At 43.6% G+C, this 23,362-nt stretch overlaps 1 protein-coding gene across 2 annotated transcripts in view; it reads right to left on the reverse strand.

The window, feature by feature from the left end:
• Positions 1–1,001: 1,001 nt before the first annotated feature.
• reln (reelin) overlaps positions 1,002–23,362 on the reverse strand; it is an 88,342-nt gene continuing 65,981 nt past the window's right edge. Inside the window, exons 23-65 of one of the 2 annotated variants that reach the window (XM_035665513.1) lie at positions 22,125–22,262; positions 21,816–22,002; positions 21,187–21,392; positions 20,847–21,018; positions 20,406–20,612; positions 20,068–20,303; positions 19,776–19,933; positions 19,470–19,677; positions 19,295–19,371; positions 18,655–18,813; positions 18,372–18,566; positions 16,883–17,156; positions 16,644–16,784; positions 16,348–16,525; positions 16,112–16,196; positions 15,830–16,012; positions 15,505–15,673; positions 15,259–15,364; positions 14,916–15,142; positions 14,584–14,807; positions 14,096–14,246; positions 13,705–13,963; positions 13,267–13,516; positions 12,551–12,719; positions 12,144–12,284; positions 11,742–11,919; positions 10,957–11,150; positions 10,606–10,856; positions 10,327–10,481; positions 10,011–10,225; positions 9,628–9,805; positions 9,331–9,506; positions 9,146–9,252; positions 8,760–9,002; positions 8,471–8,646; positions 8,035–8,108; positions 7,565–7,726; positions 7,265–7,422; positions 6,772–6,991; positions 6,402–6,599; positions 5,961–6,059; positions 3,478–3,483; positions 1,002–1,709 (exon numbers count right to left, since the gene is read on the reverse strand). In XM_035665513.1, coding sequence (XP_035521406.1) covers positions 1,613–1,709; positions 3,478–3,483; positions 5,961–6,059; positions 6,402–6,599; positions 6,772–6,991; positions 7,265–7,422; positions 7,565–7,726; positions 8,035–8,108; positions 8,471–8,646; positions 8,760–9,002; positions 9,146–9,252; positions 9,331–9,506; positions 9,628–9,805; positions 10,011–10,225; positions 10,327–10,481; positions 10,606–10,856; positions 10,957–11,150; positions 11,742–11,919; positions 12,144–12,284; positions 12,551–12,719; positions 13,267–13,516; positions 13,705–13,963; positions 14,096–14,246; positions 14,584–14,807; positions 14,916–15,142; positions 15,259–15,364; positions 15,505–15,673; positions 15,830–16,012; positions 16,112–16,196; positions 16,348–16,525; positions 16,644–16,784; positions 16,883–17,156; positions 18,372–18,566; positions 18,655–18,813; positions 19,295–19,371; positions 19,470–19,677; positions 19,776–19,933; positions 20,068–20,303; positions 20,406–20,612; positions 20,847–21,018; positions 21,187–21,392; positions 21,816–22,002; positions 22,125–22,262 — 7,387 coding nt within the window. In that variant the 3' untranslated portion in view covers positions 1,002–1,612. The remainder of the gene's footprint in view (positions 1,710–3,477; positions 3,484–5,960; positions 6,060–6,401; positions 6,600–6,771; positions 6,992–7,264; positions 7,423–7,564; positions 7,727–8,034; positions 8,109–8,470; positions 8,647–8,759; positions 9,003–9,145; positions 9,253–9,330; positions 9,507–9,627; positions 9,806–10,010; positions 10,226–10,326; positions 10,482–10,605; positions 10,857–10,956; positions 11,151–11,741; positions 11,920–12,143; positions 12,285–12,550; positions 12,720–13,266; positions 13,517–13,704; positions 13,964–14,095; positions 14,247–14,583; positions 14,808–14,915; positions 15,143–15,258; positions 15,365–15,504; positions 15,674–15,829; positions 16,013–16,111; positions 16,197–16,347; positions 16,526–16,643; positions 16,785–16,882; positions 17,157–18,371; positions 18,567–18,654; positions 18,814–19,294; positions 19,372–19,469; positions 19,678–19,775; positions 19,934–20,067; positions 20,304–20,405; positions 20,613–20,846; positions 21,019–21,186; positions 21,393–21,815; positions 22,003–22,124; positions 22,263–23,362) is intronic. The other variant, XM_035665514.1, reaches the window with a different exon arrangement.

Consider the following 23,362-nt stretch of genomic DNA (forward strand, 5'->3'; position numbering starts at 1 on the left):
CCATATGCAGATATAACTTATTCCTCTGTGCCATAGAGCTCAATTGTTGTCCAAAAATACATCAGTGGGCCACACTGTTTCACCGGGTGACATGTTCCTTCATCACAATGGACACTGTAGTTTATTTTGAGACAATCCCACATACACCATTCTGCTGCTGTAAATACTCATTGGAGCATCTAATATCTTTTTATATGGCTTAGGGCTGAGTGCCACAGACAGGAAAAAGTCTAAGGTTTATCTTTTAAGAGTGAAAGAGAGCAGCTCAAGCAATGTGTACAGTTTGAGGTTTGGACAGTTCTTTATTTCCCTTTTATAAGGCTGCTGGGTCTCCCCATAGTGGATATACATATATATACAGGAGATTGCTATACTGGAGTTACACTGAGGGCAGAGGGTCCATATTACACAGACTTCAAAAAACAACACTAATAGAGCCTCACCTCCAGGTTTCAGAAATCAGCAGAGAGAGAGAGAGATGGAAAGGGGGGAAACAGCACAAGAGAAGAGGGAAGAGAAGGAAGAGGGGAGATGATGCAGTCTGAGAGCTTGACTCGACCGCCTAATAACTTAACACTAGAAAATAACATACAGATTTCACGCACAGTGCATCTTAAATAGGTTACGTGAAGAACCATTTACCATAAATATCTGTATTTTCGGGAACCAACATATATAAAAAATCATTTAAAAAAAACAAAAATCAGTTGTTCAGTCTTTAATTTTTTTCTTATTTTCTCCTTTCCCCATCGTGCAAATCGTTCTTTCGTTTCTTCTTCCCGCGAAGGCTGGGCTTTTTCCCGCCTTGCCCACATCTCTTCCAGATAAACGAGGAAAAAGGAAACAAAACCCAGCACCCCCTCCCCTCCCCCCCTTAAAAGCATATGAATTAGTAGAAAACGAACAAACAAATGAACAGAACACCACAGTCAACTCATCACAAAAAGAACCCACAGACACACAGAACAGCAAGAACACGGTACTCTTTTTTTTGTTTTTTCTTTTTCTTTTTTGAGCTTCTTCATCACCGCTATTCCTCTTAATGGTCAGTATCATCGTCGTGGTCTTTCTCTTGGCGTACTGGTTGGCGGCAGTGGAGTGGTCCTCCCCCGACGGCTCAGTGGAACTGGGAGGCAACTCTCCAATCGGCTGGTCAGTTCAGCAGTGATATATTATCTCTCAATTTCACAGTGTGGTAGGAAAAGGAGGATGAGGAGAGGGAAGCGGGTGTGACGGGGAGGTAAGCCAGAGGGAAGGTTATTGGAGGTGGTAACAGGAATCAGAGGAACCACAGCAACAATTAGAAAACAACTAGAAACCCCGACCGTCCATGAAAAAAGTAAACAAAATGGCCGCTTCACTCCTTTCTTCTGAGTTTCATTCCCGCCGACCCATGTAGTTGGGAAGGCCTTGATTGGCTAGCGTAAACTGATTGGATGGCCCGTGTTTGTGGTAGAGGGTAGGGAGAGGTGGGTGAGAGAAGTCTAAGGCTGACTGGAATCCACTGATGGATGGGACTCGACAGGGCGATATGTCGTCAGGAGAAAAAGGATGAGCATGGCGGGTCGATGTGTGATTGGCAAGTCAGAGGGCAAATCCCTTCTTGGTAGGTTCAGGCACGCTGTTGCAGTGCCCGCCTCTTGCGGCTGTAGTAGTGACGCGCGCCGGTCTGTCTGGCAAAGTTCATCATGTAGTTTTGTTTACGAGTGCTGTAGGGATACAAAGACAGTAAAAGAGGGAGAGAAAAAGGAGGAGTGTGAACATTAATGACCAAGTAAAAGGCACAACAAATCCACGCATTCCCATGCACACACTCCCATCCATGCACACAAACACACGAATGGTCGAATGCAGCTTTCGTACTCACTCAGACCCAGGTTCATGCTGGAATTTTAATCATGTTTCAGCCATAACCTCAAACACTCAACGGCTGTATGGGTCTCATGGCTGGGAGAATGGGTGGCGCTACTCTACAAAACTGGATTTGTTTACGTTCTTGCACAAAAATGAGCAGCTGGACGATGAACATGGCGGTAGAACTAGCTACATGTATTCAAGACCAAATGTCACAAGACAAGACATGGGACACAGAGTCTACAAACATACTACCACAAATACTAGAGAGAAACTCTGAGTGTTTGAGGTCAGAGTTAACAGCCATCACTGGGAGAAAAGAAAAATAACTAAACCAAAGCCATAAAAGTGCAGGGTGGTGAGCAGAGAAGGGGTGGTTTTGAAACTAAGAGACACAGAGAAAAGCTGCGGTAGATCGCTCTTGCTTAGCCTGTTCATTGCCTCTTCCATCCAGCAGGGCGGTGCCAGTGAGCCAGGAGTGCAGCCAGGGCAGGCAGGGGCCTCTGCGAAGCGGGGTGGGGGTGGGGGAATCAGGAGGGGTGGGGGAAGGCAAAGGATGGTGCGTGTGTGTGTGTGAGAGATGGGTGATGCTGTGGAGGTGGAAGTGTCAAGGCGGATGGGAGGGATGGCTGGTAAACTGCATGTGTTTGAGAATGCGTGCGTGTATGTGTGTGAAGAATTCTTTTTCTGATTTTTGGGTCAGAAACCGGAGGGTAGTGAGGAGGGAGCTCCTGGTTCAAAGTCATGTTGTTGCCATGAGTGAAAAAGGGGATGGAGAGCTGTTGCAACATACGATCCGTAAAGCCATGCAAGGAGCTGGATGGAGGAGGTTAGTCAGATGAAACTCTCCCACCAAATGGGCCATTTGAAATTAATGATGCGAGATGCCCTGCATTGTTGGTATATGAATGAAAAAAATAAAAAGACTTCAGTGCTTGGGCTGGAGTGAGATAAATGCTGGACCAACGAACAGTAATCTTTTTCAAGTAGCATCATTGAATTGTGTGTGTTGGCTTGTAAATTAGCAGCTAGGCCAACAACACTACAACAGTTTGCAGTAAAAGTATTTGCAAGAACAAAACAAACAGATATAGGTATAGTGATGGATTACATCACACATATACACACAAACACAGTACCACTGACATTTGTACATGTCAAGAATTACATAAAAAAATGCCTCAAGGATTGTGTCACTGCACATTTAAAATCAATGCCATTGATAGGAATTTGTTTTCATCTGGTGACATTGTGTTGAACCCTTTTAGGGAATGCAATGTCATAAAATAGAAACTTTGCCACCACTCAGGATTTTACTGCCCTTTTATGCCTCCATTCATTGTGTTGTTGTGAATATTGTTTTGCTTTTCTGTCTTAAGATCTGTGTGTTGGATCGTTTTGTCAGCGAGCTTCCACCTGGACGCTGTAAGCAGCTGGCCTCCCTGTTGACCTGCCTGGGGCTTGAGTTAAAGCGAGGGCATGAATATGACTGTGGTGATGATGAGGAGGGCTGGGTGTGTCAGTGAAAGTGAGGGAGGGTGTGCACAGTGTAACAGGGAGAAGAAAGGGTCAGGAGGAGGGTGAGGGGAGGGGGCTGCATTCAGGAAGAGGCGGAGAACTTACCTGACACTACAGCCATGCCAGAGGGAGCAGAATACAGAAGAGAGCAGAGGTTAGAGCGCGAGAGGGGAGAAGCAGGAGGAGGGGACTGCTGTCTCGCAGAAAGGTCTGGGGGGGTAGGAGCCCCGGCCTGGGGAGGCAGGGGCCCAAAGCGGGTGGAGAAGGGAGGAGAGAGGAGAGGCATAAAGATAGTCAGAGGTTCAAGGAAGGAGAAGTGAGACGGACAGACAGAGAGAATGAAGAAGAAAGAATATGAAAGAGGAATGGAGAGCAGAAGAATAGTTGGTGCAGATTGAGTGAGGAGACAGCAGATAAATGTAACAAAGATGAAGAGAGAAAGTGAGAGACAATCACAGAGAGGTGGAGACAGAGAGCGAAATACAGGAGTAATCCATCCGTTGTGTGCCAGAATGGGAAGAGAAAAAGAGAAAAGGGAAAGAGCGAGTTTTGAGGAAGGAAAGAAGAAGGAGGAGGAGAAAAGGGAGGATGAGGAGTAGGAGGAGGATGAGGAGTAGGAGGAGGAGGAGGAGGAGGAGGAGGAGGAAGAAGAAGTGTGAAGTAAGGTAGGATATGATGCGGCGCGAGCAGAGGAGTGAGCATGACCACAAGATCAAACACGTTTTAAGCAGCAGGGAGGAAAGGCGGGTGGAGCAACAGAAAAGATTGAGCAGGAGTTGGAGTGAGAGGAAGAATGTGTGAAGGAGTGGAGGAGTGGCGAACAGAGAGAAATAAACAACAGAGCAAAGTGTGAGGATCACAGTCACTCTTTTCAGCAGACACTGTTGAAAACCGTGCAAGTGCGAGGGAGGGAGTGGGACAGGTCACGACCACTTAGACCAGGGACAGCTCAGGTTAGGCATTAGTGTGTGTTTGTGTGTATGTGCAACTTTGAATGAACTGTACAAGAAATATCAGAGTGTGACTGTTACAGCTGTATGCAGCATTTGAAATGCATTGGGTACACATCTGAATGAACAATCAGAACCCACGTAGGAGGGAACATTGCTCTGATACCCACAGGAACATGCAGAAAATGCATTCAAAATGCTTTTTGATACTGCCATGTTAAGAATATGCTAGCTGAGTACAGACCATATTCATGATATCTTCAGTGCCCTACAGAATCTCCAGCTTTGTTATTTGAATTATATATATAATAATATTTTAAAAACTGGCATTGTCTTCCACATAGAGAAAATGTTTACTGATCCTGGTTACAGACTAAGATTCAATATAAATGTAAAAAGGGAAAGAAAGAAAGAAAGAATCAGTGAATCAGTGCAGGGTGTCTGCAAGTTGCATCAAATCAAATGTAAAAAAAAAATTGTAAGATTTTCTTATTCCCAGTAGAATGAAATGCAGGACTAATTTTTGTACATGAAATGAATGGGAAAATTAAAACAAAAATATACCATTCAGATTATTGGCCTGTGTGACAAAGCTGACTTCACAGTAGAACAAAGACTCACAGTCATAGATGTGAAGCCACCACCAGTTTCCCATATTGTACACTGTATGATCTTGGGTCAGTGCCTTATAATGGCCACTAGGGGCAGATGGGCTTAATGTAAATGAGTGAATACTGTACATTATGAATATGTGAATGGGTGCTTCACATCTAATGAGTGCTTCTGTACATAAACAAATGCCAACATGTTGAAATTTACAACTTTATTAATTTAACAGTAATATATTTAAGCTTTTTAAGACATTTTAGTGGAAAAACACATACATTATACTATACATACAAATATAAGTCCCCCGCCACTCAAAAATATGTTTTTCTTTTTGTTCCTACAGCTGTGAATGATATATGTGCAGAGTTTGACACTAGAAGACCATTTTCCCATTCATCTCCTGAAAGTGGAAAGTTTCTCTGTGCTCACTGAAAATCTGATTTATAAGGGGCGGGGCCAATGAGCATGATTTGTGACATCACAAATAGTTTGGAAGTCGGGCCTGGTCCAATTTGCACCTTTACAAGTGCGATGTAGAAACCTAAAACCACCAGTGCACATTCACTGAGAATAAACTTACAGTGAAGAAAGAGACATCTTGTGTTCAGCAGGAAAGAAATAATATCATATATCATATTACACACACATTATTTTTTCCAAGGGGGATGTTCAAGTTGTTTATCCGTGAGATGCATGGGTTCTACAAGACACTGAAAATATGATGATCTGACAGCTCATACAAAGAACAGCCATTCACAAACAACAAAGCACACTGTAGTACTTTTTCTACTCTGCTTGCCTGACACCAGAAGCTGTGAGAGGTTGGTTGTACATGGTAAGCAGCACACATGTAGATGTTAATAAAATATATGTACAGTGTGTGTATACTGTATCCCTGTAATCGTGTGGAGTAGAGGGGACCGTTTCTACAGCTGAGGCTGAGGCACAGGTAGAGACAGGGGCAGATCGGGGCTCTTTTGGGGGGGCCAGTCTGGGGGGCCGTGGGCTGGCTGGGAATTGGGTACTCACAGAACTACTTCCACATGGTCCAACGCCCACTGGTCATGTCCTGCACCATCGTGGCGTGGCTGCCACCATCGCAGCATCACCCCTTTAACTCTCGCTTCTCTGGAGAGACCATAGGAGACAATGTTTGGTTAATGATTGTCAACAACTATGTCAATGGTTATAGTAGCCTCAAACCAGCCTGATGAAGTTTACTACACTGGTTCAAACAGTACCACTTTCTAATAAGGCATCAATAAATAGGGTTTTAAAGTTGTAAATCATAGCTTTATAAAGATTAATAAATCAACTTCGGTTCCCAGGTTGTGAATAATCTCTCCAATGGATTGACCTTTTATCAATGACTCAAAGATTAATTAACATTAATAAAGCCATTAGTTACATCTTATAAAACTTTTATATATCGTTCCTTATTAGAAAATGGTTTTAACTGACGTCACTCACAGTGGAATGTTGTAGGAGACTCTCTGGGCCTTTATGAAGTCTTTGGGCTGGTGCTGGGCGATTACGTGCCAGCTGACTCCATTGTTGACGCTGTATTGCAGCAGCACGGCCCGGTCAACTGTGTCAGCCTGATCCAGAGCTATGTTACAGCTGTCTGTCTGTGCCACGCTGCCGATCTGCAGCACAAACATGATCTTACTGTAGGGAGACAGAGAAGGAAGGAATAAGAGGGAAGGTTAGAAAAAGGAAAGGAAAGGAAGGTCCATAATGCAGATCCAAATGTGGGGAAAAACAAATCAGTCATAGCTATGAGGTAAGTACATGTATGTTTACATAGTTTATGTACACTATGTTTTGCTAGTACCTGTACCTGGCTCTAGTGAGGTCCAGCGGTTTAGTAACTGCCTGCCTCATCTTACAGCCATTGAAGTAGAGTGAGTCTCCGTGGGCATGCGGTGACAGCTGCCCACAGCCGCTACCTACTCCACCACCCTGGATCAACTGCCAGCTCTCCTGAGATACACTGCCTGACTCAAAGTTGTCCTTGATGGAGCTGGGCAGGTCACTGCTGGAGAGGGAGCAGTCGTCACCTGTGAGAGGAAGCAGCGAGGAACGGATGAAATAAAGATTACAAGCCAGCTGACGGTGGGGTTGACATAGTTTGTAAAATGAAAGCATGAACAGGAGGCCATGTTTTTAGCAGCTGTGACAAAAAAACTGTGTTCAAGAGGTGTCTTGAGAAAAGCTTTCACATGGAAACATTTCATTTTGGTGTTACTTTTCTTTCAAACAGTACAAATGGGAAAGAACGGTGTGTATATCTACTGCAGCAATTTAAATGTAATTTGCTGTTTGTGGCCCACCATGGTGTCCCTCATCACAGATGCAGACCACTCCACTTGTACAGTAGCCGTGGCCGCTGCAGAGCCCCGGGCAGGCCTCGCCGATGTAAACATGGTCCACTCCCCAGCTCTGCCGCTCTCCTGTCCCCTCCTTTTGAATCCAGCGGAACTGGGTAGCCCTGGCAATATACAAGAAATCCCCAAATAATATTGCCTGTGCTTCTGCTGATATATATAAAAAATATGAATTGAGACTAATGCACAAGTGTGAAGTCATGTCTCAATGTTAACCATGGAAATAAAATATGTGTGTGCTCCTACCCTGAGGAGACGTGGTCTGGCAGCTGGACAGTGACCCTGGTCCACGTTGAGCTGTTGACTGGACTGTAGATTGTGGACTCGTGGAACTGGAAGGGAGAGCAGCCCACGTTGTTAACTGAGGAGGGAAGGCACTCTGACTGTACCAGGTGCCACGAGTCAGACCTAAAGGGAAAGAGTGAGAGCTGAAAACTGCAATGTAAAAATACATTCTATGTAAGAAAAATACTTTGTTTAAATGGTAAATAATGGGTTTTTATTAAGATTTCAGATCATGGTATGGCACCACCCGCTGTCAGGTCAGCTAATTAACAAATGTCTATTTCCACAACAGCTGGAAAAATGTTGGAATAACAAAGATGCAAAAAAATATTAAAATAAGCCTTGACATATAAGATATTGTCCATTTCAAACTGTTGTAATAACGGTGTGGAAGTGTTTACCAAATTTGGGTCACTCCTTGTCTTTCTTACCTTGCATCCTTCCGGTACTGCAGCAGGACAGAATGATGATCTTCACAGCTGTCTGCCTCACAACCGACAACAATCTGCATCAACAAGAGAGATGTACAGTAAAGGACTGAAGCCTCCACATACAACACAAAGGACAGCTTTTACAGGACCAGTGTGTAGGATTTAGTGGCATCTAGAGGTGAAATTGTAGATTGAAACTAACAGAATACCGCTCTCATTCATCAAGGTGAAACTATGGTGGCCCTATCTAGAACCAGTGTTTGGTTTGTTCGTGCTCTTTCTATGGTAACAAAAACACAAAAATTCTTATTTTCAGGTGATTGTACACCAATGAAACATTCCATTATATACAAAATTCTGCAGTGAGTCCCCTAAATCATACACACTGGACCATTGATTAATACAGCAGGTTTGTGGCTCTCTTGCAGTACTGTACTTTAAACTGTAGAATATATCCAGGCTGCACTATCAGTTCTCGGGTGGCCAGAATGTTGTGTGTCCTGTCTTGGTTCTTGTTTGGCCAGTACAGGTGGAATGATGGGTTTCCACAGAAGCCAGCAGTACGCACAGCATTGGGGTAGAAACTCCAGCTCTCCTCATGAGAAACACCCTCTGGTGAAAGGCAAAGACATACAAAGAGAAGAGGAGGAAGAGTCAAAGTTATTCGCAGATCATTTGTCATGGTGATTTGTCACATCTGATTACATCAACACAAACAGACTCACCATCATCAAAGGTGTCAAGCAGAGTGGATGGGTTGATGTCTGACCCCCCCACTAAAATGTTGTCTATGGCCCACTGGGCTCTCTCCAGGCTGGGCGTCGCAAGGCCAGAGGAAATAGTAAATGGTTGCCACCAGCGCAGACGAGTAGCATTGGTCAGAGCTCCCTCTGGGAGAACGATATAATCTCTCCTCACTGACACATACTTCAGATAGTCCATCTCATGCAGCAGTGTCCAGGACACACCTGAGGAGCAGATATGAACAGAATGAGAAAATGACATATTAAAAAAAATCAGAGACAGAAGAAATCATTAAGTACTTATGATGAAAAAAATAAAAAAAATAAAAATAAACATTGCACTGCATGCATGCATGTTGTTAGTGCACCTCCATCAGTAGAGTAGTCCAGCAACACTCCTTCTTTACGACAAGTTGGGCGGTGGCACATGGTCATGTTATCTTCACTTCCAATCCTGGCCCAGTACTCCACAAACCTATCCACAAAAACAGTTAGAGTAGTACAATATTTAAAGATAAATAATTGCTGTGGTTGACAGAAACTGAGTACTAACTTTGCACCGCGGAGGTCCAGATCAGCAGTGACAGCCTGTCTGGCATCAGCCCCACCAAAGTACAGTGCTGTCCCCTCTACCAACACACCGCAGTCTGTACAAGGCCTACCGCCCTCCAGCACCTGCCACTGTGGGCCTGCTGCCCCCTCCCAGTCAAAACGCTCCTTCAGAGATGCCTACAGTAAAAAGACACTTGAGTGAATGATGGACCATCTCAGACAGATAAATTCTACTTATCGTTTCTATTCTGCTTTTGGGCTAAAAGTATTTTTTAACTGTGTGAGAGGCAGACTCTACCTTTAGAGCAGTGCTGGCGTAGCAGTTTGGTCCAGTGAATCCTGGGTCACAGAGACAACGCTGATCCAGACAATCTCCATGTCCCCCACAGTAGCCGTCACATGCTGGCCCAATGTAAAAGTTCTCCACACCCCACTGAATGTCTGAGTGCTGCTGGTAAAACCTGAACCTCACAGCACTGACGAAAAGACATCATAGGTTAGTCAAACAACATGCACACCATTTCATGATTTATATAACAATGGTTTCAATTATTTATATGATGATAATTTCATCTACAGTATCAATTATTCAAGTGAAGCATGCCGTGATGTACCATTAAATATGAAGAAGTATGTTATGTCAAAAGCATGTGAAGATAAATATCAGGTAGGATGACTCACATGTCAGCCAGGCTGTCAGGGAGGGGATAGACTGCCCTCTTCCAGCCTTCAGTGGGGAAGAAGACTGACGGCTGGGAGACCTGACCTCCACAGCGGGGGTCAGCAGGCAGGCACTGGGGCACGAGGTACTTCCATGTCACTCCAAAGTCCACTGAATACTGAACATGAACTTGCCGGTCTGCATGACGCTCTGGTACACTGCAGCCTACTGCAATCTAAATCGACACACAGGTATTGACGACATCATTTCATCATAGTTACACCATCAACATCGCACGTTTCTGTACCTATGTGTCATTATAGATTCATTAATTACCTTGAACTGCATGACCCAGCCCTTGTCAGGAATAATGTCGTGTGTGACAGCATACACCTCTCTCCCATCAGCATTGCCACACACCATCACTCCATCAGGAGAGCTGCAGAAACGCTGCACTGAGCAGTCCTCTGAGAACAACCAATGATCGCTCACTAAGAACAAAGACGTGAAGAGAAGCAAAAATTAGATACTTAAAAGACTAAGAGGCTCTGTTTAGCATGAAAATAATAGGAAATTGTTGTAGATTGTTTAATTGAGGCATTGATTCAGAAATACCTATGGGTGTTTCCTCCTGTTCGCTCAGTTGCCCTATCCTTCCTGAGGTCTCATCAGCAGGAGCTCTCTCATGATTGGGCAGTGCCACCCCTCCAAATGTGTCAGATATCTGTGCTCGTGGGTCTGAGCCTGCGATGAGGACGTTATCCAGAGCCCAATCACTGTGGTCTGCTCCCTCATGTTGTGGCTGCCACCAGCGCACACGCACTCCTTCCTGACGGGCAGCAGGGGGCAGCAGCACATTCACAAACCTGAACACAAACAAAAAAATACATGCAGAAAGTCAGAGACATTCTGCTTCACTCTTCATTCAGTAGTTATGTCCATGTATCGTCGGTTAAAACAACTCACCCAGGCTTGGTGTAAAGATCATAGAAGATCTCTGTCAGTAGGTGCCAATTGATTCCTCCATTCAAACTGTACTCCAGAAGCACACCCTGGTTACGGTTGCTAGGTGGAATCATGCAGCCGTACATGAAGTAGAACTGGATGAACTCAGCGTTGGTCAGGTTCAAGTCAACTGTCACAAGTTGGCGGCTGCAACTCTGTGCAAAAGACACATAGAGAAATGTAGCAGGGGCTTAGTCAGTACAGGCTCTGTTGGATGGATGCCTGTTTCTCTCTCTGTCGCATCATCATTCTTGTAAAATATATCCAACAGGCTCAAACATGATCTGTTACACAGAGAACATTACTGGAAAATAACCAGCGTAATAAAACTGACATAGGTTTAAATATATTGCTTGAAACAGAGTAGTAATTAATCTTTATACAGATTAATGCTAGAAAAGGTTTCTCTGGCAGTGTGTCCATCCAAGATCAACCTGTCAATATGTATCCATTTACAGCACTGCACTAAATGCCTCGGGATAACTTAGGCTTTAAAGGCTGACAGCTACTTACTTTATTCAACAATAGCATTCAGATTAATACTTGAAGCAGCATCTTTCCAGTACTATTAGATGTCTCTCTTTTTCAACTATTTCTGTATCATCTTTTTGCCCCATTTGATCAGCAGAGGGAGTGTGTAAACTCTGTTTCAAAATATGAATGCATTTATCTCCCCACAAATCCCTAGTTGGGGAGCATTTATTGTAAGAAAGTAAAAAAGACAAAAAGAAGGACTGTATATTTACCCCACTGAAGTGCAGAGCAGCTCCAGAGGCCACAGCTCCACACACAGTGCTGAGTTTCCCACCGGTGAGTATGTGCCAGTGGCTGAGCGAAGGAGCTCGACTGAAGCTGTCCTTCAGCTGGGAGGGCAGAGGAACCACAGGCTCATCACAGTATTCTCCTCCCCACTCTGGGTCACACCTGGGTAGGATGGTGGAGTCAGAGACAAATAATCAAGTTATAGTAATATTCAACATTATTTAAGCACACAAATGAAATTATGAAAGTTTGAAGTTATACAATAATTAAGATAATAAGGCATTTTGAATTAAAACTTTGTATTTTACTTTTATAACTTATTGCTCATTACTTGTGGCTGACATTCCAGACATTTATAGTAAAAATGTTGGGCTGCTGTTACTTACACACAGGAGCTCTGTTGGCAGCGCCCGTGTCCAGAGCACATATCTGGGCAACCATCTCCAATGTAGAGATTATCCAGAGCCCAAGTCTGCTGCTTGTCAAAGGGAGCCTGCTGGAACCAACGGAACCTTGTGGCTGGAGACCTGAAGACATAAATTACTGTCACAGATATATTTCACAGGTTTCAAGTTAAAATAAATCACACAGCAAGGGATTTAACTGTAAATCCTTATATGACACTATTATTTGTATCAGTCTGTAATGTAGCCTAACTGCGTTTGCAAAGTAGCAGCACAGCCGCTTACAGACTTTATTTTTTAGAAAATGTACTCTCAGTGTACTGCAGAATCAGGATATGTTATGATCTAGTTTGTCCATGTGTCTGAGTAAAGTTCAGGGCAGTGCTGACCTGGCATATGATGGGATTGGCAGGGTAACACGGCCCCACTTGTTATAAGTGTCAGAAACCAGCAGCCTCTGCAGGGTGTAGGATGAGCAATCAGGGCTTGTGGGCAGACAGTCTCTGACCACAGGCTGCCAGGTCAGACCTAGATCCAGAGAATACTCCAACTCTACGGCTGCAGAAAAAGAAGAGAAACACAACTGTCAATCAATTATGTCTGCTCAAGAGCATAAACAACAGCTTGACAGTCGGTCAGCGTTAGGACTTATTTGAACTTATTTTAACCTCTTTGTTGAAGCGTATTTCACTACAGGCTGTTTTAGTGAGAAACAACTATAAAATGTTAAAATGCAGACAGAGCTGCAATGAGTGATAGATTAGCTGATCAACAAAAACATTTTCCAATTTTAATAATTAATTAATGGTTTTTATTTTATTTAATAATTTTTCAAGCAAAAATGTCACAAATTTGTTGGTTCCAGCTTCTCAACTGTGATAATTTGATGCTTTGTCATATACAGTATAATTGTAAATGAACATGTTTAGGCTTTGGAGCTTTCAGAATAGATCACTTTGGGCTGTGCAGGCATTTTAAGACTATTTTAACAATTAATCAGTTAATGGAGAAAGGCAGATGAATTGATAATGAAAAAAATCGTTACACGCAGCCCTATTCAGAATTGACTACCAATCACAGTTTATTCACGGTTCTTAATGCTTACAGTAGCAGGAGTTGGTGACAGAGCAGGAAGCAGAAAAGTCAAATTGGATGAAGGCATCTTGACCCAAACTGATGTCAGTGGTAACAGCATAGCGAGTGTTGGACTTCTCTATGAATGCAAATGCAGGCCCATCAGAGCCACAAACAGGCATTCGGGTTCCTCCAGGGTGGAGGAGCCATGAGCGCCCATCAATTGAGGAGAAATCATCTTCCAAAGGTCCCCATCCACTGGCACTGCCACCTACTACCACCTAGGGAGAAATAAATGTTTGCATAGTTAATGTGAGAATGGAAGAGAAACTAAATGTGGGATTTGTCAGACGGATAAACAAAATTGAAGTTTGGATGGATAACAGCCATGATGTTTCAATGGTTGAATGGAAATTATTAATACTATAGACTAATAGATGGATGGATGGATGGATTGATCCTCACTTACCTGGTCAATGACCCATGGGCTGTAAAAGTGTCCGTTCTCAGAGGGCTGCCACCAGCGGAGGCGAGTAGATTGCGTGCGGGCACGCAGTGGGATCTCCAGGGCAACCAGACGAGCCTGATTACTGCTGTTGCTGAAGAGAAATTCTTGAAGCAGGCCCCAGGTAAGACCTCCGTCCACAGAGAACTGCAGCAAAACCGGTTGTGAGCGAGGATCTGGAGCCGCCTTACCACAGCCAAGACGTAGGAAGAACTGAACAAACCTGCAGAATTCAGACATTAACACAGGATTGTCACTGAAAACTGTAAATTCAAGAACAAAATTTTTTTTATGATGTATATGTGTGAAGTTGGTAAGTGCTATCCTTTGTTTGTGTGTGTGGCCGTAGCTTTACCTGGCATTTGATAGGTCCATGTCATTGGTGACCAACATGCGTAGGCCGTCCTCGCTAAAGAACAAGTGGTTCCCACTCGACATGATACCACACTTCCTGGATGGTTTACCGCCGCTCAGTAGTCTGAAACGCTCAGCATCCACAGCTCCCCCTAGAGACACAAGAATGTACACAAGCACAAACATATACATCAACAAAACAGTAAACACACAATCATAAATCCAGCACATACTACAAAAACAAAACAGGAAAACTGAAGTTCTAAAAGTTCCTTTATTTACTGAGCACTAATCAAAATAATGTTTTTTAATACTTTTATAAAAATACAAATAAAAACATCAGCATTAATGGCCTGATGGAGACTCTAGTAAAATATCATAAACTGGGATGCATAATCTATCAAATTTCCTCACACGTATACATTTTCTGTGTATTTTAGGCTGCGTACTTCCTGGTGGCTTTTTGTGTGCATCTATATATTGTTATACCTTCAAAGTCCTCCTTGAGGAAGTCAGGGTTGGGGGTGTCAGGCACAGAGCAGTCAGATCCAGAGTAGCTGGGGTCACACACACAGTGGGTGCCACCAACACATGCCCCGTGACCATTACACATGTCCTGACACTGTGGGCCAATGTAGATGTTGTCTAATGCCCATGTTGGAGGAGCAGAGCCAGTTGAAAAGAAACCCTGATACCAACGGAACCTCACTGAACTGTAGGGAGGTCGAAACACAAGGATTATAGTGAGAGAGACAGACATAAACAAATATTGTCTTGTAACAATAAAAAGTTTCCCCAAAAGTTCTTTATCCCGTGCTTACCCGCAAAGGCGAAGCTTGCCAAAGTGAATAACTTCCCTCCTCCACCCCTGAGTTGTACCAGGGAAATAGATGCTGGCAGGATGGAGCTCTGTGGAGCACAGTGAAGAGGGTTGGGGTGCACCGGCGCACAGGGGCACCAAAAGGTGCCACGTGGCACCAAAGTCCCGTGAGAACTCGAGGCGCACTGGGTGGGCGGAGGAGCTCTCAGCTGTGCAACCCACATTAATCTGGAGAGACATATATATATATACACAACATCAGCAAAGATGACGAGCCATGATTTATGTCTTGAATGAGTAAGTATTGCTTTGGAAAAGAAGCAATCAAGGCTGTGTTTGTGTACCTCAAACTGGATGATAGTGTTCTCATTTACGTCAATGTCCCTGGTGGTAATGGAGTGCTCTCCAAGCTCACTGGAGATAAACACCATGGCTGACTCATCCTCCTCCCTGCATCAATCCCACACACACAAAGCTTAGTCAAGTGTAAAAACATCTTTTTGCAAGTTTTATAACCATTGGGCTCATAGATGATATAAAAACAGAAACGCCGTCAATGTGCCATTACTAAAAAAAAAAATGTTTCTTACAGTCCAGTCTTCTGATAGGGGCAGTAGAGGCCAGTGTTTCCTCCAGGGAAGAACAGCCAGTTGGACTCATTGGGGCCTTCCTCAAAGCTGTCTATCACCACTGGTGGGTTGTGTAAGGAGCTGCCATCAATGATGAGATCATCTATTACCCACACCTCCTCTTTCTTACCTAAAGGGCATGATATTGTGGAAATTGTTACACACTGATTTTTACAGGTTTAGGAGGCATGGACATGTTGAAAATGTTGAGAAGAAACAGACAAGAAATGTGAAGATCACAGGCTATGTGAATTTTAGTGTGCAACCACACAATGTGTGCACTCACCGCTGTTGTAAGGCTGCCAGAGTCTGAAGCGGGTGGCGTTGGTCTGAGCGCTGGCTGGCAGCGGCAGATGGAGGAACAGAGTGTCTGTGGAAGCTGGGAAGTAAAACTCATCTAACATCAGCCAGCTGATTCCTCCGTTCACAGAGTACTGCAGCAGGACTGAATGGGAACGTTCTGGAACACCTAGAAAAACCGACAAGATAAGCTATTATAACATCTTGAGAAAAAATAATTAATCAAAAAAGCAGCTATATGAAGAGAGAAAAAAACCTTATGTTTTACCTTTAGTGATGAATTTGAAGGAGAACTGGATGTAGAGAGTGTTGGTGCAGTCAAGATCCCGTGACACTATCATTCGCAGACCATCCTGCAAACAAACAGACATGGATTACACTGTTTGTCAGCTAAGACCAGTCACGATAATAAAGATCAGTTATAAAGATATCAAGCTGTATCTTTGTGATTTAATGTTTTATTATTGCTCTGGATGTTCTCTACATGGTGTTTCAGACCCCTACCCCTTTGAAGATCAGGGCAGTGCCAGATTTAAGAGGCTCTCCACTCAGAGTTCCCCGTTCTGCTCCATACACCTCAGGCCACGTCTCCTGCTGCAGGTTCTCATTAAAATCCTCTCTCAGTACAGATGGCAGGGGGGCCAAAGGCACACAGTGTGCTCCTCCATATCCCTTGTCACACCTGTTTGAGAACAGGAGAAAAAGTAAAGGTAAGTTACATTTTATGTAGGCAGAGAACAATTGTAAAAAATACTAAGGATTAAATTAATCAGCTGTGCAGGAAAGCCAGTTTTACTTACATACAGCGTCCATTGTCACACAGACCATGACCAGAGCACATCCACGGGCAGCCAGGAGCAAGTAACACATTATCTAGAGCCCATCCCTCTGCCCCTGGGGTGAAGTGGGTCTGGATCCAACGGAACCGAGTTCTGGGGGAACTGAAGGATTGAACAGCAAGTTATAACAGGGGTTTATGCACTTATAATATGCCAATACTGTCTACTAATTTTCGATATAAAAGTTCAAAAATGCATACTTAGCAGCACTGGGCAGGTAGACAGTGATCCTCCTCCAGTGTTTGTACTGGGTCGAGGTATAGATGGAACTCTGAGTATAACCAGCACAGCCGATGGCTGGGGGCACACACTCTGGGGTGATAAGAGACCAGTGATGACCGCAGTCTGTGGAGTACTCGAGTCGCACACCATGGGAAAAGGAAGTGGACTTACTACAGCCCATACTGAGCTCAAATTGTAGGAATGATGACCCTGACACCTCGAAGTCCCAGCTCTCTGCATATCTTGGCTTCTCTGCAGACATAAGAAAAAAGCAATATGACATTTTTTGGTATTTACCCTAACATAATTCTACTATCTACTATTAAAGGAATATCTTATCTTATCTTATCTTATCTTATCTTATCTTATCTTATCCGGTTACAATGATTTAACAATATTTTCTTCAAAAGCAAGATAAAAGTTTTGGTTAAGACCAATTCTCTGGCCCCTCCTCAACCGTTGTTGAACCTAAAAAAACAACAACCTTCATGCCTTCTACAGTCATTGATCCCTCACTTCTCATTTAATTTAAAATAGTTCTAGCAGGATTTGAAGGTGTAGTTACCCTTTAAGCGCACTTAAACAGCATTTAAATTACAGCAACCAAAAACATAAACATGAGGTCAAGGAAGGTCCTGCCTTAAGTGCAATGTTTCTGCCCAGGTGGAGCACAGACAACCCCATCACCGTCCAAATTTCCACATCAATGTCACATGAAATGAAAAAAGTGTAAACCCAAAACACAAGTCCAAATAAAAATGCAAAAATAGCCTTGAAAATAATAGGTACTGCTGAGTTATGTATCAAATGTGTGCATGTTTCATATGAGAACAGCCATTGAGTCTGGCAATCAGTACCTTATGTGTTCACACAGGGGCACGGGAGCTTTATGTTTATAGATGCATTGCCAAATTGTTCTTGCACACCTAATGAATGGGCCCGGTTGTAATGTAATATTTGCGCAAAGTAAATCCGCTCACAGCTTGATGTAAGCATAAATAACAGGCACGATGTTCATTCAGGTTTGCTCTCATTAATAATGCAGGACCCACAGTGCCACAGTAAATGGGTGATTCAATTTCAGCCTGTTGTGTGGGTAATACTGTGATGTCACGGTACAGCCATTTATATGGTTTGCTGAGTATGTGTGTATGTGAATATTTGTGTCACTGTTATATTAGATGTGCATATGCATGTAGGTATATATTGTTTGTTGTGTTTTACCTTTTTTTATCATGCAAAGTCAACTGAGTAGTCCAGCTGTTTTCCAGTAACATCTTGCTTTACATTAAGTCACTACGAACACTGCAGCTCTTACTCATGGGCCACTTGACAGTGACTGTTGAGGGAGCAGCGAGTTACTCCTTCCCTTCCCATGCAAACAACTAGAACTGACAAACCTGTAGTCAAACACCATCTTCTCTAAATGTATGTGATTATGAAGGGTAATGTGTTTGTGTGACTCACTATCAATGGCCTCAGAGTTGAAAGTAAGTGCTGTGTCCAGAGACAAACAGTCCACAGTCACCTCCCCACCCTGAATGCGGTACCAGTTGTGCCTCAGAGGGGTTGTGCCATCAAACTTGTCATGGAAACCTGTTCTGGAGCTGTCGTTCATACCAATCAAGACATCGTCCAAAGCCCACTGGGCAGAGTGTTTTCCTACAAGGACGGAGCGAAAGAAGTAAAAATAGGAAACATATTGCTTTATTACTTTATGTGCTTTTCTGTACCCTAATCATGATCTAACCTTGCTGTGGCTGCCACCACCGAAATACTGTGTAGGAGGTTTTGGCTGCAGGTGGCAGCTCAATGGTCACCACCTGGGGCTCCAGGAAGGAACTAAAGTCCAGCTCCCTCAGGAACTGCCACTGGACACCATTGTTGGTAGAAAACTGGACAATGACACCTAGAAACACAAAAAAACAACTGAGTGTATAGCAATTTTAGATGCGAAATAATTTTCCATAGATACAACAAGAGTAAATTTAGCAGGAAGTAAAAAGCAACTGCCCTGATTATTACAGACAAGCAGTTTAGTAGGCTGGTAGTGTTTTATCTGATGTTGCAGAAATGATCAGACTGAGCCTGTAGCACTGCTTTATGTCAGATGCACAATCTGCTGACTGAACAGAATAGAAGAGACAATACTAGACTTTAATTCTCTATTGGAAAGCACTGACAATAAGGACCAGGACCAGATTTGTACCTACACAGCCTTCTGTGGCTGGATCACAAGGATCAAAGACAAAGAGTGAGAAGGAGCAGATGAAGACAAGCCAGTGGTGAACTGATCAGTTCAGACGTGGAGCACCTCTCTATGGACTGCACTGTTAAGGAACAGCCACATGAATGCAGCAGAGGGCCTCAGTACAGTATGTGATAATTACCTTCATTGCGGGATCGTGGCCTGGTGCAAGTGGGCCCCAAACTCTTGCTACCAATTCGGATGTAGAATTGGACCAACCTGTATGTAAACAGTAATAACAAAATTTGAATTTTACATTAAGCAAACAGTCACAGATTTAACTAGTCTCCAGTGCTTACAGATGAGAGTCTACTGACCGTGTGTTGGTGGTATCTAGAGGAACTGTACGTGCTTCTCTCCTCCCAGGGCTACTGAAGTAAAGAGCTTTACCCTCACCGATGATGCCACAACCACCTCCAATTTGTCCCCCACTTAGGCTCTGCCAGAGAGGGCTCAGTTTCTCCTCAAAGCCCTCAGTCAGCTCTGTGGGACTGGCTACAGATGGTACGCAACTATCCTGCTCCACTATGGGAAAAACAGAAAATAAAGATACATGAAAAATATCATCTTAAATAAAATTTATTTCAGTTTCATCCTCTTCCCTTTACTATCTGTCAATGTACCTGTGTATCCCATATCACAGAAGCAGACTCCAGAAATGCAATCTCCATGTCCCCCACAGTGATTTGGACAGGGTTCAGAGATGTAGACCCCATCTAAGGCAAAAGGTGGAGCATCTCTGTACAAGCTGCTCTCCTGGAACCAACGGAACCTGGTTTTGCTGGGAAAAGTAGGGGAAGAGGAAAAAGAGAATTACAGTAGACAAATTATGCAAGTTAAATTCTATCAAAACAACAAAATAAAATCACTATTACAACTTTGCAGATTAAATTGCATGCCTGTTACTATCACTACCTGGCTGCAACATTGCGTGGTATGACAACAGTGACCCTGGTCCACTGTTCATAGTCTCCAGTGTTGTATACAGTGGGCTCTCTAAGCTCCCGACCACTGCCCTCACAGACACCTGCCCCTGGGGTTCCTGGGTAACAGCCCTCCCTCACCAAGGCCCAGGTACGACCAGCATCATGGGAGTACTGCAGCAGGACTGGGGCAGACGCGCTGAACTCTGACTCACAGCCTATGTTCAACTGGTCCAGGAAACAGTGGACAGATAATTAAGGAACAATTTAATTTTGATTAAGTAGTACTGTATGCACCTTTACAATACTTTCCGCATTTCAAGTTTTTACCTTAAACTGAAGGGTGTAGCCATGGCGCAGGGCAAGGTCCCTGGTGACAGCCACCCTATCCCCATCAGAACGCCCAAACACCATGGCTGAGGGCGTTGGGGCACAGAAGCTATTGTTGCTTTCCCTCTCCATGCCTTCATTACCCAGCATCAGCCACACACTCATCTGGTTTAGAGGGTAGTCGAATGCTGGTTTCTCATAAAAGTTCTGCAGAGATAGAAGACAGGCGAGTTTAAGACAGGTACCAGTGTCTGCGGCGCAAGATATTTCTCATAAGATAAATGGATACACTTTCGTAAAGATTCAAGATTTTATAGTTGTTCTATCTCAGTTTGGCTGACACTTTCCATTATAACAAAAGAAGTAATATCTCAACATACAAGCTGTAGCTGCTGCACAGAGCACAAACGGCAAGTTAAAAGAAAAACTGAGATTCCTGACCTGTGGTAGAGTTGGATTGGCCATTGGGATGATGTGTTTCTCCCTTTCTGACAAAATTATGACATCATCAATTGCCCACTGGTCATATCCATCCCCAGAGTGAAGAGGCTGCCACCAACGAAACCTTGTGGAGGGTGTCTTAGATGCCAAGGGAAGCTCATAGTGGACAAAGCTGAAAACAGAACAAGAGACAGGTTAATCGTCACAGACGCATCTAACACTTTTTTCCAATAGACGGAAAAAGAAGAAAAGTAAAATCAGATCTGGTGCACTGATAAAGATCTGAAATATTATATATAAATATAAAATTCTCCTCTTTCTTCATCCCCAGGTTTCTCACCGAGGCTTAGTGAAGTCAGTGAAGTACATCTCGGCAATGAGGCCCCAGCTGATGCCTCCATCATTGCTGTACTGCAACAGCACTCCTTCCTCCCTGCTGTCGGCCTGGTTACACTCTGCCCAGTCTCCACCCACCCGCAGGTAGAACTGGACAAACTCTGCCCATTCAGTGTCCAGGTCCCAGCTCACCAGCTGCCTCAGCCCAGCCTGACGGCAACACACACATAAAGTATACATATAATATATAATAATATAATACAAATATGTCAACCCTGGAATAAGTAATAACAAATAGGAGAAGCTGTTTTCTGGTAACAGCTGCAACAAAAACATTCAGAGCTATGTGTGCAGCACCCTCGATCCGAAACATTAGAATCAGGTATTCTACAGAGCCATGATTACATAAAATGTATATGTTTTCAGGGTAGAGGTACCTCAGAGGTCAAAGGTCAGCTGTAAAACTAGAAAGTAATCAGAGATACATAATATACCTCCCCCAAGTTTACACAATCCCCTAAATTAGTCATTTTAATAACACAAAATACTTTTAATCTGGTTCTGGATTTACACCAAAACAAACGTGGACCATGATGAACACTTTTGAAGAGGGCAATTCTACAGTTCTTTTACCTTGCTGAAGTACAGGGATGATCCAGATGACACCACCCCACAGCCCAAGTCAGGGGTGACCACCTCTCCCCCAATAACTTCCTGCCATGTGGCCAGCATTGCATCTTGAGACTCAAAGTCGGAGAGCACACTGGAGGAGAGCGGGGAGGAGGGCTGACAGTCTGTTCCAGAGAAACCATCATCACACCTACAAGACAAGACATCTATGCTTTAATATGAATCAAACAAACGTTATGCACAACGTCAAACATGTTTAGGGGGGCCCATTTTGAATGAATAAGTAATAAAGAACAAGAATAAAAAGCTCACCTGCAGTGTCCATGGTCGCACCAACCATGTCCGTGGCACATGTGAGGACACTGCTGGCCGATGTAGATGTCATCCAGGGCCCACTCATCCTGCTCTCCATAGTAGTTCTGGATCCAGCGGAACCGTGTGGCACTGGACCTGAAAACAGGAGGTACACACACACACCCAGCTCCAGTTTATGGACGTGACCACAGTGCCATCTTTAAATCCGAGTGCAAATTTTTATAAATGTAGGTATTACGCTATATCCACTGGGGATAGAGATTTATGGACTTAGAGTTCTGGTAGGTAAAGATTAACCTTATCACATGTGTGTATGTCTATTTTTCATATGTGTATGTGTGTGCGTGGGATTTGCAGCTGTGTGGAATGAATGTCAGAGAGAGGGCAATGTCATCGCCTCTGTTAAAGGTATGGCGAGGGTGTGAATGTGTGTGCAGTATGGGAACATGTTTGTACTGTTTGGTGCATGTACAGCAATGACAAATGGCTGTAGAAGGGTAGATAGTCAGGTATATTGGGGATTATATTGCAGGGAGGTTTCTTGGTCCGCTGCTTCGGTGACCCATATCAACTTAGACCACCACCTGATTATACAGAGATGGCCACGACTGTTTTATTATCATTTACTGCCATGACCTTGTGACCTCTCATCACACCCTGCAGGAGATTATACCACCTTTATTTAGGAGCTGGGTAGTAGAATGAAATGGAGGTGGAGGTCACAGTGCTCAGTGAGGGAGGTTTATGTGATTATTTGAGTTGATATATGTGTGAGCTAAGGCTGCAACAGTACATGTATATGTCATAAACTGTTCAGTACAGGATGACTGGTTCAGTGTGGTTCAGTCCGTTTCCATTCGCCCTCTAAACTGAATATTTACAGTCTTATTTACCTAATACAATGTAATTGCAGTCTTTGTATTTTTACACGCAGAACACAAATAAAAAAGTTCATCGGGCAAAGCTTTGGCAGTGTGTCAGCTGTTCACTGTTAACTAAGACATGGTAGTCAAATTATCTGAGATCAAAGTAGCTTGAATAACTGGTATCGTTAGCACAAAGACGCCAGAGCTGGAGGACCTTCCCGTATCAGTTAGATTCCATATTTCGGAGAACTATATTTTTAAATTATATTATATTTTTATAGAAAAGGAGTAGTGAACCAGACAAAAATTGTGTGCACCTCATTTGTGTTGGTATCTTTCAAGTCATAAACCCTTTTCTCCACAGATGAG

The sequence above is a fragment of the Morone saxatilis genome, unplaced genomic scaffold, assembly GCF_004916995.1.
Source record: "Morone saxatilis isolate NCDOM2014 unplaced genomic scaffold, NCSU_SB_2.0 Contig2, whole genome shotgun sequence".
Lineage (NCBI taxonomy): Eukaryota > Metazoa > Chordata > Actinopteri > Moronidae > Morone > Morone saxatilis.